Source organism: Pezoporus wallicus, unplaced genomic scaffold (assembly GCF_028554395.1).
Source record: "Pezoporus wallicus isolate ANWC-B61680 ecotype Strahan unplaced genomic scaffold, APGP_CSIRO_Pwel_v1 contig_4710, whole genome shotgun sequence".
NCBI lineage: Eukaryota > Metazoa > Chordata > Aves > Psittaciformes > Psittacidae > Pezoporus > Pezoporus wallicus.
This window is the reverse complement of record NW_026640647.1, coordinates 1,555,466-1,569,393: the sequence shown is the minus strand read 5'-3', so window position 1 is coordinate 1,569,393 and position 13,928 is coordinate 1,555,466. Positions and strand designations below refer to the sequence as shown.

At 42.6% G+C, this 13,928-nt stretch overlaps 1 protein-coding gene across 2 annotated transcripts in view; it reads left to right on the top strand.

Annotated features, from left to right (window-relative positions):
- The window catches only part of TMEFF2 (transmembrane protein with EGF like and two follistatin like domains 2), a 127,564-nt gene that overhangs the window by 90,039 nt on the left and 23,597 nt on the right, over positions 1–13,928 (top strand). For both annotated transcript variants that reach the window (XM_057419788.1, XM_057419787.1), the window contains exons 6-7: positions 4,013–4,161; positions 5,256–5,315. In XM_057419788.1, the coding sequence (XP_057275771.1) occupies positions 4,013–4,161; positions 5,256–5,315 (209 nt within the window). The remainder of the gene's footprint in view (positions 1–4,012; positions 4,162–5,255; positions 5,316–13,928) is intronic.

Sequence of the window (13,928 nt, the reverse complement as noted above, 5' to 3'; positions counted from 1 at the left end):
TGAAGTGCCTCAGGGACCACAAAGCTTCAGGCAGGTAGCCGGCCAGCTACATGGCAGTGGGATGCATACTGCCAGTCCCCTGCAGGCAGGGGGACCAAGGGAGAACCCCAGTGTTGGTGCAGCCAACAGCCAAAAGAGGTGAGGCCACTCCAATTTTATCACTTGTGAAAGATAAGAAGCCAGAGCCTGGGCAGAGCCAGGTTGCATGGTGAGTGTGAGAGGGAAGTGCCAGTGCTGGCCACTAGCTAGGAGCAGGATGGTATTTCTGGGCATGAGAAATGCTGGGGCAAGGCTCCCTTTGGGGTACAGGATTCCTGTGTCCCCCAGGATCTGCAGTCTTGAACACCATTAGGATTTTTACCTAATGTGCACCCTGGGGCCAAGCAAGGATGTTACAGTTTGGTTCCACCCATTTAATAGGAGACAGTCCCACTTATGCATTTTATAACACTTTGAGAAGTGAAGGCACTTTTACCTATGGCTTCAGGATTTCATTCAGTCAAATACATTAAGTGCTGTTCATTTTGTATTTATTACCAGTACATCCTGCTTAAGGATGATGTATGGTATGAAAAGTTCTTCCCTATGAGGGTGGTGAGGCACTGGCACAGGTTGCCCAGAGAAGCTGTGGCTGCCCCATCCCTGGCAGTGTTCAGAGCCAGGCTGGAAGGGGCTTGGAGCAACCTGCTCTAGTGGAAGGTGTCCCTGCCCATGGCAGGGGGTTGGGACTGGATGAGCTTTAATGTTCTTTCCAACCCAAAATATTCTGTGTTTCCATGATTCTACACGCTGTGGCCCTGTATGCTTGGCCATGCACCTTTGGAGTAAATGCCCCACCTCTTTCTCTGTAATTTACTTTCCTGGAATTCGGGGGCATGATTGAAATAGCAGACTGCTTGCTCCTCTTGTTTGAAAAAATGTGTTTGTATATACTGTCATTTTACCTGATAAGATGAGCACTATAAAATAAAGTCAGCAACCCAGGTGCATTAATCTTCCTGATTCAATCCTACCTTTAGCATTTCCTGACATATATTTGATGTTGAATTAATTGTACAGCCTTAAAGTAGGATTTGAGTATGAAAGTGCAAAAGCAGTAAGAAAGTGCAGATGCAAGCTAGAAGCTGTCCCCTGAAAACTGTGCAAGCAGTGGATGATGCACAGATCCCTGCAGCAAGGAGATTGAGGTGACAAGTTTATTGTAGTATTTTTTCACCACCCATCTAGTCATCCCTGAACATCAGGCTTCACACAGGAGATCTGCTGAGACTTGCACATACAGTGTCATCCTGAGCTTGTCCCTTTCTGTTCTCGTACACAAGCAATTTGACATCAGCACAAGCAGTGCGTGGTTCATGGTGCTCATGTGGTATGTCCTCTTAATGCAGCATGAGACTACAGAGATCTTGCTTGGAAAGAAAAGTTGGTGTCACAGATAACATTTTAGAATGGAGTTGGGAAAAATCTTGTCTCTCTTCTCACTTTTACTGAAAGAGGTCAGAGAAGTCATTTTGGAACCTTGGTCTTTGAAAGGTATCAAAAGATGCAAATAAATGCCTAATGGGCTCTGCAATGGTCTTTGAAATCAGTGGGAGATAGGCCTTTGAGATTTCGAAAATCCCACACAAAGTATTTGCATGCATCTTTAAGCATCTAAACACCTTTAAAAATATGTCTCTTAAGTGCCTAACTCTGAGCATAGGTTCCTGTGTCCCGCAGGCTTTTCTAAAATAGCATCCAAAGTTGCTTAGATTTCCCCTAAAGAGCACCCTTTTGTTTTAATTTTATCGTTGACTTAATTTTCTCGTGACTTGAGACATAATATGTATTAACCTACACTCATTTTTTGTAGCAAAATGTGGAGAAGTGAAGCTGTTTCTGAGCTGGTTTATTACAAAAAAGGAGCATATGGCTGATTGTGTCCCATCTGAAATGCAAATGGTGGAGCTACGTGGAAAGAATTGCTATTACTTGAGCAGTAAATGTTTCCTAATGAAGTGAGTTTGACTAAGGTGGGAAGCTGGAAATGGCTGCAGGAAGAAATGACAACTGTGAATATTTTGGTGGAGCAGAGCATTCTTGTCGCACTGATAAGGAGGTTCTTAGGAAATCAACTGGAATTTTTTTCTTATATTCTGTATGTTCAGCAATGTGGGGAAATTGTTACACAGGGAGCTAGGCTCTTTTCTTCCCCTTGTTATGAAATCATGTAATTTAATTTATAACACCAGCTTTTCACTGGTAGCCTCTTTTTCAGCTGAAATTTTCTGTATTTTGTGAACTTTTGGGGAAAATAGACCTACCCAATGTAAAGAAAGTCTAAAAGAAAGATGAATACTGATTCCACTAAACTTTATCATGTTGGGCACTTTTGTAGAGGCCAGAGGCCAAAGAGGGTGATGAAGAAATCTGACCTATCTAATTCCCTGGATGCTTTCCTCTTCCCACCAAAGTTTTTCTCTTGTGTGTATTCCTCTACACTTCCAATGGTCTAAGTTGTCCAATTGCCTGCTGCGACATGGGAGGTGAAATGACTTTCCAGCTCTTTCCTAAATCAAGCAATGAGGCTAGAGGCTGACATTTCCATTACTTAACTTTCCAATGGGAGAGCTGTGGAGCCAGTGCTGTGATGTTCAGTATAACCAGTGGGCTGCAGATAGAGCATCAGTCACATTCTTTTGCCTTAAATGTCAGAAGGAGCTGGGAAGAGTTTAGATAGCAGCATGTGCACAGTTACGTGCTTAGAAGAGCTGAAGCAGCTGCCAGGTTAGACCTCTGGCTTTGTCCCCAAGCAGGATCCCATCGGTGTTAATGTAAGCGTTGCAGAGGCTGAGCTGTCTGTTATATGACACAGTTGGGGGACGGAAGATTAGCATGCCTTTCCCTTGCCAACAACCAAGGGTGTCTAACATTGCTACTGATAATGAAACAGGAGAAATGTAAAGAAAAGAGGCTGCAGCCTCCTGTTGATGGAAGTAATTGGGTTTCTCCATCTTATGAGCAATGATGAGGCTTGCTGGCATCAAGATATGTCCACATTAGTGTGTTAGTTCGGATCTGGACCAGACTTTTGAATTTAATACCCCACTATGCTTTGGCTCAGGGCAGCTCAGGAGCTCAGGAGCTGGGTCAGTGGGTTCTGGAGATGCCCCTAAGCTCCTTGAGGACAGAGCCGGCACTGCCCTACCTGTGCTTTCCCACACTCTGCTCTTGGCCCTGGGAGTCTTCACCCCGCCCAGAGCATGTCACCAAGGTTGCGAGCAGGCACTGACCTTGCTGGGGGACACCTGGGTAAGGCTTTTTGGTTGTTGAGTTATTCAAATGCTTCAGAAAGGGCTTGTTCACAAAGTCTCTCCTAAAACAGCATTCCCCTGGTTTTAATACTGAGTAGCCTCACCGTGTCCAGGAAGCTACTCAGTGGGAGATCCCACCATCCTAGGCACAGAGAGAGTACAATCACATTGCTGCTGTCAGTCTTGGAAGGTGGTTTTATTCTAGTAGGGTGAGATGAGGCTTCAGTACCACATCTTTTATGATCAGAGTGCCTGCGGGTGCTGTAATTACTATGAGAACTAAACCATAAATCAATATAAAACCACATTTATACATTGTTATGTGTGATGGGCAGCACCTCAGTGGAGGTGAATTTTGTGGCGTCTTTAATTGCAAGAGGGCATAGCAGCTTGAATTATCTGCAAACCTGCTTGAATGTTCTTTGTTTACAAGAAATTACAAGCGGTAATGCTGTGACATAGTTTTCCATGTATAACACTCCTCTTTATCTTTCCTTTTACTTGCTTTTCCTTTCTGTGCCTCTTGCCTCCCCCTGCATCTCATTTCTATCCAGAAACACAAATGACCTCTTGACAGAAATTTCTACTTTCATTCTGTTGATTTGCATTGTGCAGTCAGGAAAATACAAACACTTTTATTTCTGAGATGTATTTGTGATGTCATGAAAAAGCTTTCTCATATTAGCCTCTTCTTTTTTTCTCTTACTTTATCTTTTCAGGTGCGTGTGCAACATTGACTGTTCTCAAACCAACTTCAATCCTCTTTGTGCTTCCGATGGGAAATCTTATGATAATGCATGTCAAATCAAAGAGGCATCATGCCAGAAACAGGAGAAAATTGAAGTCATGTCTTTGGGTCGATGTCAAGGTAACTCTCATAACAAAACTCATTTCAAAGAATGTTTTCAATTTTTGTTCAGGGAGAAAAAAAGAACTGGGGCTGGGTTCTTATTTGGCACATTTCCATTAGACTCTTGCAATTTATATTGTAGAGTGCAGGCTGTGGGAGAGGGCAGAACCCTCAGTACAGATGCCGAGAGAGGCATGAGGAGTGGCATGTGTAACCCTTCCCACACTGGGCCTGCAGCAGCAGAGGACTGTCCAGCCCTGCACTGGTTTCAAAATTGGGCACCTGTATTTCACCCAGAGCTCTGTCCTCCAAGTAGGAGTTGGAGCAGGACAGCAGGAGGGCCCCTCAGATATGTTTTGCCTCCTTTAACTGGAGCAGCAGAAAGCAACCTCAGGAGGCAAAAGACATGCTCCCAAACAGACTGCTGCTTGTTTCTGTGCTGGGCCCATGAGATGCCAGTGGCAGCTCACGACCCACTGTGATTCTCCATGAATGCCGTGTGTGTCTGTGCTCAGCTCATGGGCTACTACATCACCTGTAACCTTTGAGTTGACTGCAAAACTCTATTTTGCTCTAAAATAAAAGTGAAGAAAATTTGCCTTTAAATAGCTCCTGTAAATAGAGTGTCTGCTAAGGCTCAGACTTTTAATAGCTTTTTTCCCCTTAGCTTCTGACCAATAAATCCTCAGTACATCTACTTACAAAGCCATACTATACAGGTGTATTAAACACATTCTAGTTTATTCTTATCTCTTTAAATTAAACCACCCTATGTGGCAGTTCATTTCACGGTACATATTAAAACTCCCCAATTACTTCAAATAGAGCAGAAATGACAACTCCTGTTTCATACCGATATATTTATCCCAGTGCAATCTGTTATCACATATTGTTATAAAAAAACGTGTTTTCTTAATGGAAGATGTTTCATGTTTCATTCCAAAAAAGCCGGATCCTGCTGTTTTCACCTGGCATATGCAGGGGAGCCTTGCAGCGAGCAGCGATACTGTGCATGCAAGTGAAGCCACATTTGCCTGGACACTGGTGGTTGGGACATAGTTTGTATCAGGTATAGGCTCCCCAAGCAATTTAACGTATTTCTTTTCACACAGATAATACTACAACGACTACAAAATCAGAAGATGGGCATTACGCAAGAACAGATTATGCAGGTACGGTTCCTATTCTGTGAGAATCACAATTCACAGGAACTGTGTGAGTGCCTTTTTTCCTCTGCTAAACTGAGGTGTCCTTATCTTCTAGGGTGGTTTTCTTGGTTTACTTTTTAAAAAAACACTCTTTCTGCATTACTCTTTGTTTTGCTGGAAACTCTCTTCCTTCTTAATAAATGGGCTACTTCCATTTTTGTCAATGTACAGATATCACGGCCATAAAACAGTTCTGACAGTGGAAATAAGTGTTGTAAATTATTTGCCAGAATTAGCAGACTTTATTGAAAATTGTTGAATCAGTGCGCTGGAGTATGCATATTTTTCTCATGATATACAGGTTTAAGAAAGTGCAAGTCCAGAGCATAGCCAGCTGTGATACTGTGAAACGTTGCCTTTATAGATGATATTACCTGTCAGTGCTTAACTATGAAGTTAATAAGATTCTTAAAATGTGAGGGTTTTTTTAAGTGATAAATGGTTTTAATTTATTTAGAAGCTACAATAAAATTTAATGGCTGAATAGACTTATATGGCATTTGAAATTAAAACCATGTAAATACAGAGAGATTTGGGAGACATTTTTTACACCCTTTGCCTGAGAGGATTGATTTGGAAGTTGAATATGTGTGTGCGCATGTGTACGCGTGCAGATATTCACAGCTCACACTGAGAATTAAAGCCTTTGGGAAGCTGTTGTGAAAATGGGTCAGGTGATGCATTCCTTGCTTAAGTTTGTTATATTTTTGTGCTTTGAAAGTATTTAGAGAGAGTAGGTGCAGCTCACTGGGTTTATCTGAGCAGATTGCTGCATGGCTTAGGTGAAATCCAGCTGAAGGTTTCACAGGTCTTAACACTTCTTACCTGCAGAGTCCTCAGACAGTAGTTAATTCAGCTGGTCATCTCTTGCGAGGGCCCTTTGTACATGACATCCTTGTGTTAGTAGATTAGAAATAGCCATTAGAAATGGTTGTTCTGTTCCTACTTAAAAATCATACGTGATGATTAAAACATAGAGCTATGAATAAATGATGGTGAGGCAGAGGAGTGCTAGGTGTTGGGGGTGGCTGCAGCACGAAGCAGAGAGGGTAGAAATCTCTATGGAAAGTAAATGCTGAGATTCATTCCCAAAAGATCAAAGATGAGCAATGGCTCAGGTGTTTCCTGCTGCCAAGGAGTCCTTCCATGGGTGAAGAGATAGTCACTCAAAGAGAGAAAGTCTTCAGTCTCTTTCCCCCAAACCCTTGATTAATCTCAACTTTTCTCTGGGAGGCAGCTGTCACTTGTCTCAAAAGGCTGGAAGGGCTGAGGTTGTTTCCTGTGATGGGCAGGAGATACAGACCCACATTGCTTAGAAAGGAGAAAGCGCATTTAAGCATGAAGCAACTGAGTTGGAACAAGAAGGGAGGAAAAGCAGAAGAGGGAGGAGGAGGAGATCACAGCGATGACAAGAGAAAGCCAAGTCATGGGTCACAGAGGAAGAGGTGCACAGAAGGCACCTTCAGCTCAAGTGGGCAGGAGGAAAAGAACAGCTCTTGCTTAGGAGATGATGTTTCAGCCTACGCTTGAGAGGAGAGGTGGTGGGTAGAAGAAAATTGATTGCAGTCAAGGGTTGGGAGTCGAGCAAGGAACGCAAGAGGGAACTGGTTTATTGGGCAGAGGGGAGGGGGGAGGTATGGCAAAGAGGAGCGGGTCGGCACTGAAGATGGTTTCTGAGTGTGGAGGGGTGTGGGAACAGATAGCCAGTGAGAGGCGATGGGGCACTGTGTAGAGGAGACAGCACCTCACTGCTCTAGAGCCACGGAGTAATGGAGACATCCTAAATAAGCAGTAAGGCTCTGGCACAGAAAGGCACCATGGTTGCACTTTAGCAGGCAGCAGCTTGAGGCTTCTGCTATGCTTCAGGCCCCAGTGGGGAGCTTCAAGGACAGCGAATGTGTCCTCTGGGTGGGTCTTGTCAGGTACCATCCATTGATTTAACTGCAATCACTTGCACCAGCTGATGTCTTTTTATGTACCTACCTATTATTCTTACTTAACTTTTTCATTTTTGCATACAGTGTCAGCATGTAGGGTGAAAGGTGCAAGTTCATGCAGGGCAATCCACATGACTCCACTCTCCCACATATTTGTGCCATAACCTTGCCAGGAAACCCTAGGGAAAAGGGACCACTGTATTAAAAAGCTGTAACAACTCCAGCCTTTTGGAAATAGTGAAAAGGAAGACATCAATATAAAACTGAGGCTCAGGGAGCATTCAGGCTTCAGCATTTTCCAGGCAGGAAGCTCCATGCCGTCCTCACACTTTTTCAAGTGTAGAAGCATTTGATGATGGCTATTACAGGAGCGTGGTATGTGCTACTTTTTTCCCACCTTCATATCCCTCATAAGGGAAATACTGCCCTGACCATGGAGAGCTTTGTGTGAAAAAGCAGCAGTTCCTCAGCTGTCGTGCTTCTAAAGCAATTTCCCCAAGCTTGCACCTTCCCATAGAATACCTTTGTTCTCTTACCATTTAATGGCATTAAAAATTGCAGCGACCATAAGCACTCCACGCTTTTAAAAACATTGACTTGTATGGACTGACTTTCCCAGGGGAGAAAATAGCAGTGGGCATAATTGATGTTGTCAATTATGCTAATGCAGCAGTGCCAAATGCTCTTTGCAGAGACCGTGGTAGCTGAGCGGTGCAGGTTTTTCCATCAACACCCCCGCACGCTCGACGTGGGGTCCCAGGAAGGCAGCAGCTTTGGGAACAGCCACAAGGCCCAACATCCGGCTGATTTTTTTCATCTAGAAATATTCAGACCGTCTGTTCCATCAGTGTCTTTGCTCCCTGCTGTTCCTTCAAGCCCGTTAATACTTGCAAATAATAGACAAATCTTACAGTTTGAAAAACCAAGAGGACTTGTTCCTTTGGAGCGTAAATCTTTGCAGTAAGTTTACACCACCTTCATTTTTTAAGGGCTCTTTACACAGTCAAGTTATGTCTGATAGTGGAAACACCTGATTAGAATCAGAGACACCCAAAAAGCATGTCCCCTTTTTTAACAAAGCTAACATGGGGAAAGTGAGCCATAAGTGGCCGTTCTCTGATGGCGTTCATTTCTGCAGGTTCACCATGGCTTGTGCCATGGCTGCTTGTGCAATACGTGTAATCACAGTGTCTGTACAGAGGTGTGTTTGCGCCTCTCTCTCTGCTATTCTGGCCTCTTTTTTTTCTGAACCCCCAAAGTATTTTTCAGACTGGGGGGGGGGGGGGGGGGGGGGGGTGGTGTCACTTTTTTCAACAAATGATATTGTTGATGTTGATCAAGTTTGTGAAATAAGATTTAGTTTTAGTCAATAAATGAACGGGTGGGATTTTTCCCTCAAATCAGATAGAAATAGTTTATCTGGCAATTTCTATGAAAGAGCATTTTTAAACATTTTAAGTGTAATGTATGCTTTGGAATGTAGTGTCAGAGCTGAAAGTCCTGTGATAAATGTTTTCATGAATTTCCCCATTATATGCATACAAAAGTTGACTGTTTTGGTGGAATTTTTGCATTCAGGCAAATCAAGGAGTTTTCATCTTGTTTATTTACCTTATTTACTTTATTTTTATTCTTCAATATTTATATTCCCTTCTTAAGATTTGATATGAGCAATTATCCCCCTAACTGATTTTATCCTTTCTCATTATCAAATTACTGAGGTTTTTTTCAAGTCACTTGGAGCACTATAAGGAATAAGTCAGAATGGATGAGCCATATTTCAGTGTTATATATTCATGAAAATTGTCAGCAAAGACACTGACAAATTTGATAGACCTATTCAATAATATCATCTTCAAAGCCAGACAAACCTCCCTGTATGAGCATTGATTAGATCAGTTCTCGGCAGCAGAATGCCAGCAGCACAACAAAGCTGATGGAAAGGGGAAAAAAGGTATTTTCAGCCCCAATAGTCTTCTTCAATGAAAAACACACATATATGGTCAGTTTGAGCCATATTTTTGGGTTCCTCAACAGTGGTAAATTCTCCCTTGGCTGGATCCTCCGGTGGTGCCTTCTGCAGTGTTGGCTCGTTCGGGGTCTCTCTTGCAGGCATTGCCAGGGACCCTCTTGCTGATGCTGATGCTGTGCCCAGGAAATGCTAACAAGCACGAAATGCTGCGCGTATGCTCACGGCTGCTCTGTTCCCAGCTCTTCCTTCTGGTTTCCCATGGGATTTCAAATCTTCCTGACAGTCTTGGATCTCTTTCAGGCCACTTTCTGGCACAGGGGCCTTCCTGGCATTACCAGAGGTGATTGGGCAAGTAATCCAGCAGATGGCTGTGCTGCCCAAGCAAATGGAACGCTCCACCAAAAAGGGCAAAATCCATCTGTGTCAACACATCATCCTCCCTTGGCTGGGCCAGAGCTGTGGGATGAAGGCAGCAACAGCCATCACAGAATCCCCCTTCCCGGGATAAAGGGTCTCTTCAAAAGTCCAAGAGTCTTGGACTCCAAGATAAATACGACGTAATAATTATGTTTGAGAAAAGAAAACCATCCTAAAACTTTACCAAAACCCACCACTCTGCGTCATTAATTTCTAATCCCTTTGAACAGGGCAACAAGCCATGCCTATCAAGGAAAATGGAGAACTGACAGTGGTGCACTGACCCAGCACATGTGAGAAGCACTGGGCTGTGATGCATCCCTTTCTTCACGGGCTTGATACAGAGCCCACTGAATTCAGTCACAGTCGTCTTTATTGTCTGTAATAGGCCTGGAGAGTGGCCAGGAATCAGAACAGCAGTACTGGATTTCTATAGAGAGTGACTATTTCATTTCCCTCCAACCTCATCCCCCGCCAGGAATAAAATATGAGAACTTCAGACTAGATTCCTCCTCCAGATTATAAAATTTTCAAGTAGGTTAAGGTTTGAGTGTAAACCAGTTGACATTGACCCTATAAATTAAATCTTGTGTCTACTATCATGTAAGCCATTTCCTAAACTGGTAAAGAATAATAAAGCCCCAGAGCTTAGCTATGGGATATAAACTATCATGCAGTTTTGCTCTGCCTTTGTGAACCGGGCTTTCCTTTCTTCTTAATGGAATTAGCAAGTGAGACATAGAGCGGAGCACCGTGCATCCATCACAGCTAGAGAGATACCATTTCTCATCTGCAGCTTTGTAAAAAGGCTGGGGAAATTGCATCCTTGCATATGCAGATTTGCTTGGCTTTCGCTTCCGCGGACTCAGAGGTTGTCACACTAAACAAATAGATTATTTAGGAAGTGTTCCTGTTTTTCCATCAAATCACTTAAGAATTGAAAATAAAACCCACATTTTAATATTTTGACAGCTGTGTGGCAGCATGAATGCTGTCTAGCTGCGGCCTCCACCTGCGCTCACACACATAGGCATGCACACTCCTGGAATAGCACAGTTGATACATAGCTTTAAAAAATGTAAAGCCTTAAATGTTGCTGCAGTTGTTATGAATTTACAAGTGAAAGGTTTTGTGAAAATATACATGAGTTTTATATACAGTGAAAGTCCACAAACGGCTGGAGATGAGCTTACAAAACAAAGAAGCACCAGTGCAGATTGTATTTCAGGCTGATGAGGGCATCTCACTCAAGAGATGTGACCATATTATGCTCCACATCCCTGGATGTCCTTTAGGATGTCTGGTGGCTTGGAAATGTAGATGTTCTTTACTGTGAAGGTGGTGAGGCACTGAACAGGTTGCCCAAAGAAGTGGTAAATACTCCATCCCTGGCAGTGTTCAAGGCCAGGCTGGACAGAGTCTTGGGCGACATGGTCTAGTGTGTTGTGTCCCTGCCTATGGCACAGGGGTTGGAACTAGATGGTCTTACGGTTCTTTCCAACCCTGACTATTCTATGATTCTATGTTTACAGATAGCTGAAGTCTGGGGCATACGAACTCAAAATGATCTAAGCATAAAGCCAGCCTCCACTTAGAAAATAATTTCCTAAAAGAGTCAGGTCCAAAAGCATTTTGGCCTTGTTTTGCCTACCTAATCCTGGCTCTCCTGATAGAAAAGCTTTCCAAAAGTAGAACAGAGGAAATGTCTCAGCTCATTGCATGGAACTTGGAGGATTCCAAAACAGAACCAAGGTTTACCATTGCAGAAAGCTGGATAGTGTTTACTCGGCAATAGTAACTGTGTGTAGCTTAGTTTAATTTACAGAGTACTAAAAAACACAGAAAAGGAAACCATTCCTATTCTGGGATTCTTCTGAGTGATTTTCAAAGGGAAGAGAGAGATCACCATATGCTGATAGCACGGTGGTCTGCAGCCGTTCTGCTGGCTTGCAGCTCCTCCACTTTTGTTGATATCCAGGAGAAAATTTAAGAAGCAGGGGAAGAGGCCAGCTGGTAGGTTAATAAATCTTACTGTCACCTACTTCTGAACCAAAGTCTGAGTAGCCAGCAGTGTCAGTCCCAACTACTCGTTTGGCCCCCAAGCCTTCACTTGTCCTGAGTGATTTCTTAGATGAAAAATTGCAGCTGCTGTTTTTTGTAATTTACCTCCTGGTTTTCAAAAGATGGAGTAAAGAAAGTCCCACTCTAGCATTTCTCTGTGCCATCATGGGGAGTGGATGCTTTATTTCTAAAATACGAATAACCGAGGCATTAATACAATTGCCTAGCAGTGGGCGCTGCAGCAGAGGCTACCCCAAGTGTTCTTCTTCTTACACTCTCAAATTTATCTTTAGACCCTGTGTGGCTCCATCTTACTGAAATCTACTTAATTATTTTGGAACAGGAGATGGACACACTATTGTAGAGGTCATATAATAGCCTCACAAACAAGTCTATGCCAGGAAAGAAACTGCAGCACTCTGGAGCGCCATGCAGTGTGATTTAACAGCACTTACTCTCATAACAGTCTTTTTCTGAGGAGCATGCAAAATCAAAACAGGCTTATGGAGATTTTAAAAACAAGCTATAAGAAGAGAGAAATATTGCTCATTTAATCTGCCAGCCTCAAGAGAATGCCTCACTTTTTTATGACAGTTCTCCTCTAACTTTGAACCACATGTGCTAAGCTTGGTAAAATGTGCCTTGTTTTTTTGAGTTTCTGGGGTTTTGTGGTTTTATAATAAGAGAAATTGTGCCTTTTCATTACTTATGATTTCCCAGTGTCATGCTCATGGAACCTGTAATTGTTAGCATTAAAACTTAAATTAGGTCTCAGGTGAACTGCTAGGCATCTTTTTACCTAGACTGATGTAGCACAAGGCAAAAGAGCATTTCCACTTGTGCTTTTAAGCTTAGCCCTTAATTTAGTCACTAATGAATGTGAATCAAAAGTTGCAGAATTCATTTCTGCATTCTTCTCATAATAAACAAATTCAGTAGTATTGTAAGTGAACATCATAAGGAAAGCTATTTGATTTGCTTGGAAGCTCAGTAGCCTGAAGATTCAGTATGTCCAGGCTAAGAATTTGATCTGTAGGAAATAAACAAGAAAAGTAAGTATCAATGTGCAACACCAATACTGGCATGGGGAGCTTAAAAAATACGAATTAGACTGAGCTATTTTATTATTATCAGCATCCCTGCAGTATTTAAGTCCTAGAAATTAGTTCAGGTGTAAAGCTTTGTCAAGATGAGGGTGTAATGCAAGTGTATTTTTCCATCTAGGGTTTCCATCAGAACTGTGCAAAGTTCACAGAGCTTGCTCCAAACATTGACTCCCACTTCTGCTTCCCTAAGACTGTGTACCTTTCTGGTTGTTTTTTCCCTTATACTATCATATAAGCAGTCTTCTGTAACATTTTGTTCTGTTAAAGGTTATGGATAAAAACAGAAACTAAGTGTAATAGAGATGAGCAGACCTGAGTTTACATAGGCATTTCTACAGATTTTTCCATTTGTTTCCCAGTCCATAAACACATTGTGTATCATTTACATATATTTTACCATATTTGGAGCATAGAAACCCATCTTCCTGAACAAGTCTGAGTTTTTCAGTACCCAGGGATGGTTTTATCCTCCACTCAGTATTTGTGTTTTGACAAGAATGAATAAACTCAAATGAAGGTAGAACCTGCAGAAAAAAAGACAATTTTGTGCTGACACATAAAAATGTGATCCCTAAAACTCAGCACAACTTGAATTGTGTCTGATTTCTCAAGTTGCCTTTAACCAGATGCCTTCTTTCTAAATAGGACCTTTAATGGCAAGGGGTACCAAGAAGAAATGAATGCAGCCCCCATGGCTGGGTTTCATAGTGTCAGCTGTGGTCCTGGTTTAGGTATCGGTCTGTAACTCCTAGCACTTCATCCATGTGCCAGGAAGATTGTAGATGCCAACTGGCTTTGTCCTTTTGACATCTTCATGAAGGCATTTCCCTCTCAATAGCATCTTCTTTTTATTCTCAACCCTGCTGCATTCTCTACAAAAAAGGAAAGTAAAAAAAAAAGTATTTGAGACAAGACTTTGTATTTGAGTTGATCTTCCCCAAGGAATAGGCTGGGAAAATTAATCCTGCTTTCTGGATCTGGGGAGGAATTTCTCTCACCCTTGGTTCCACCCTTCCCCTGAGCTACAGGCACTTTGATTAGCTCAAGAGTCGTCCTTGAAGGATGCTGTTTGAGAGGAAGCATA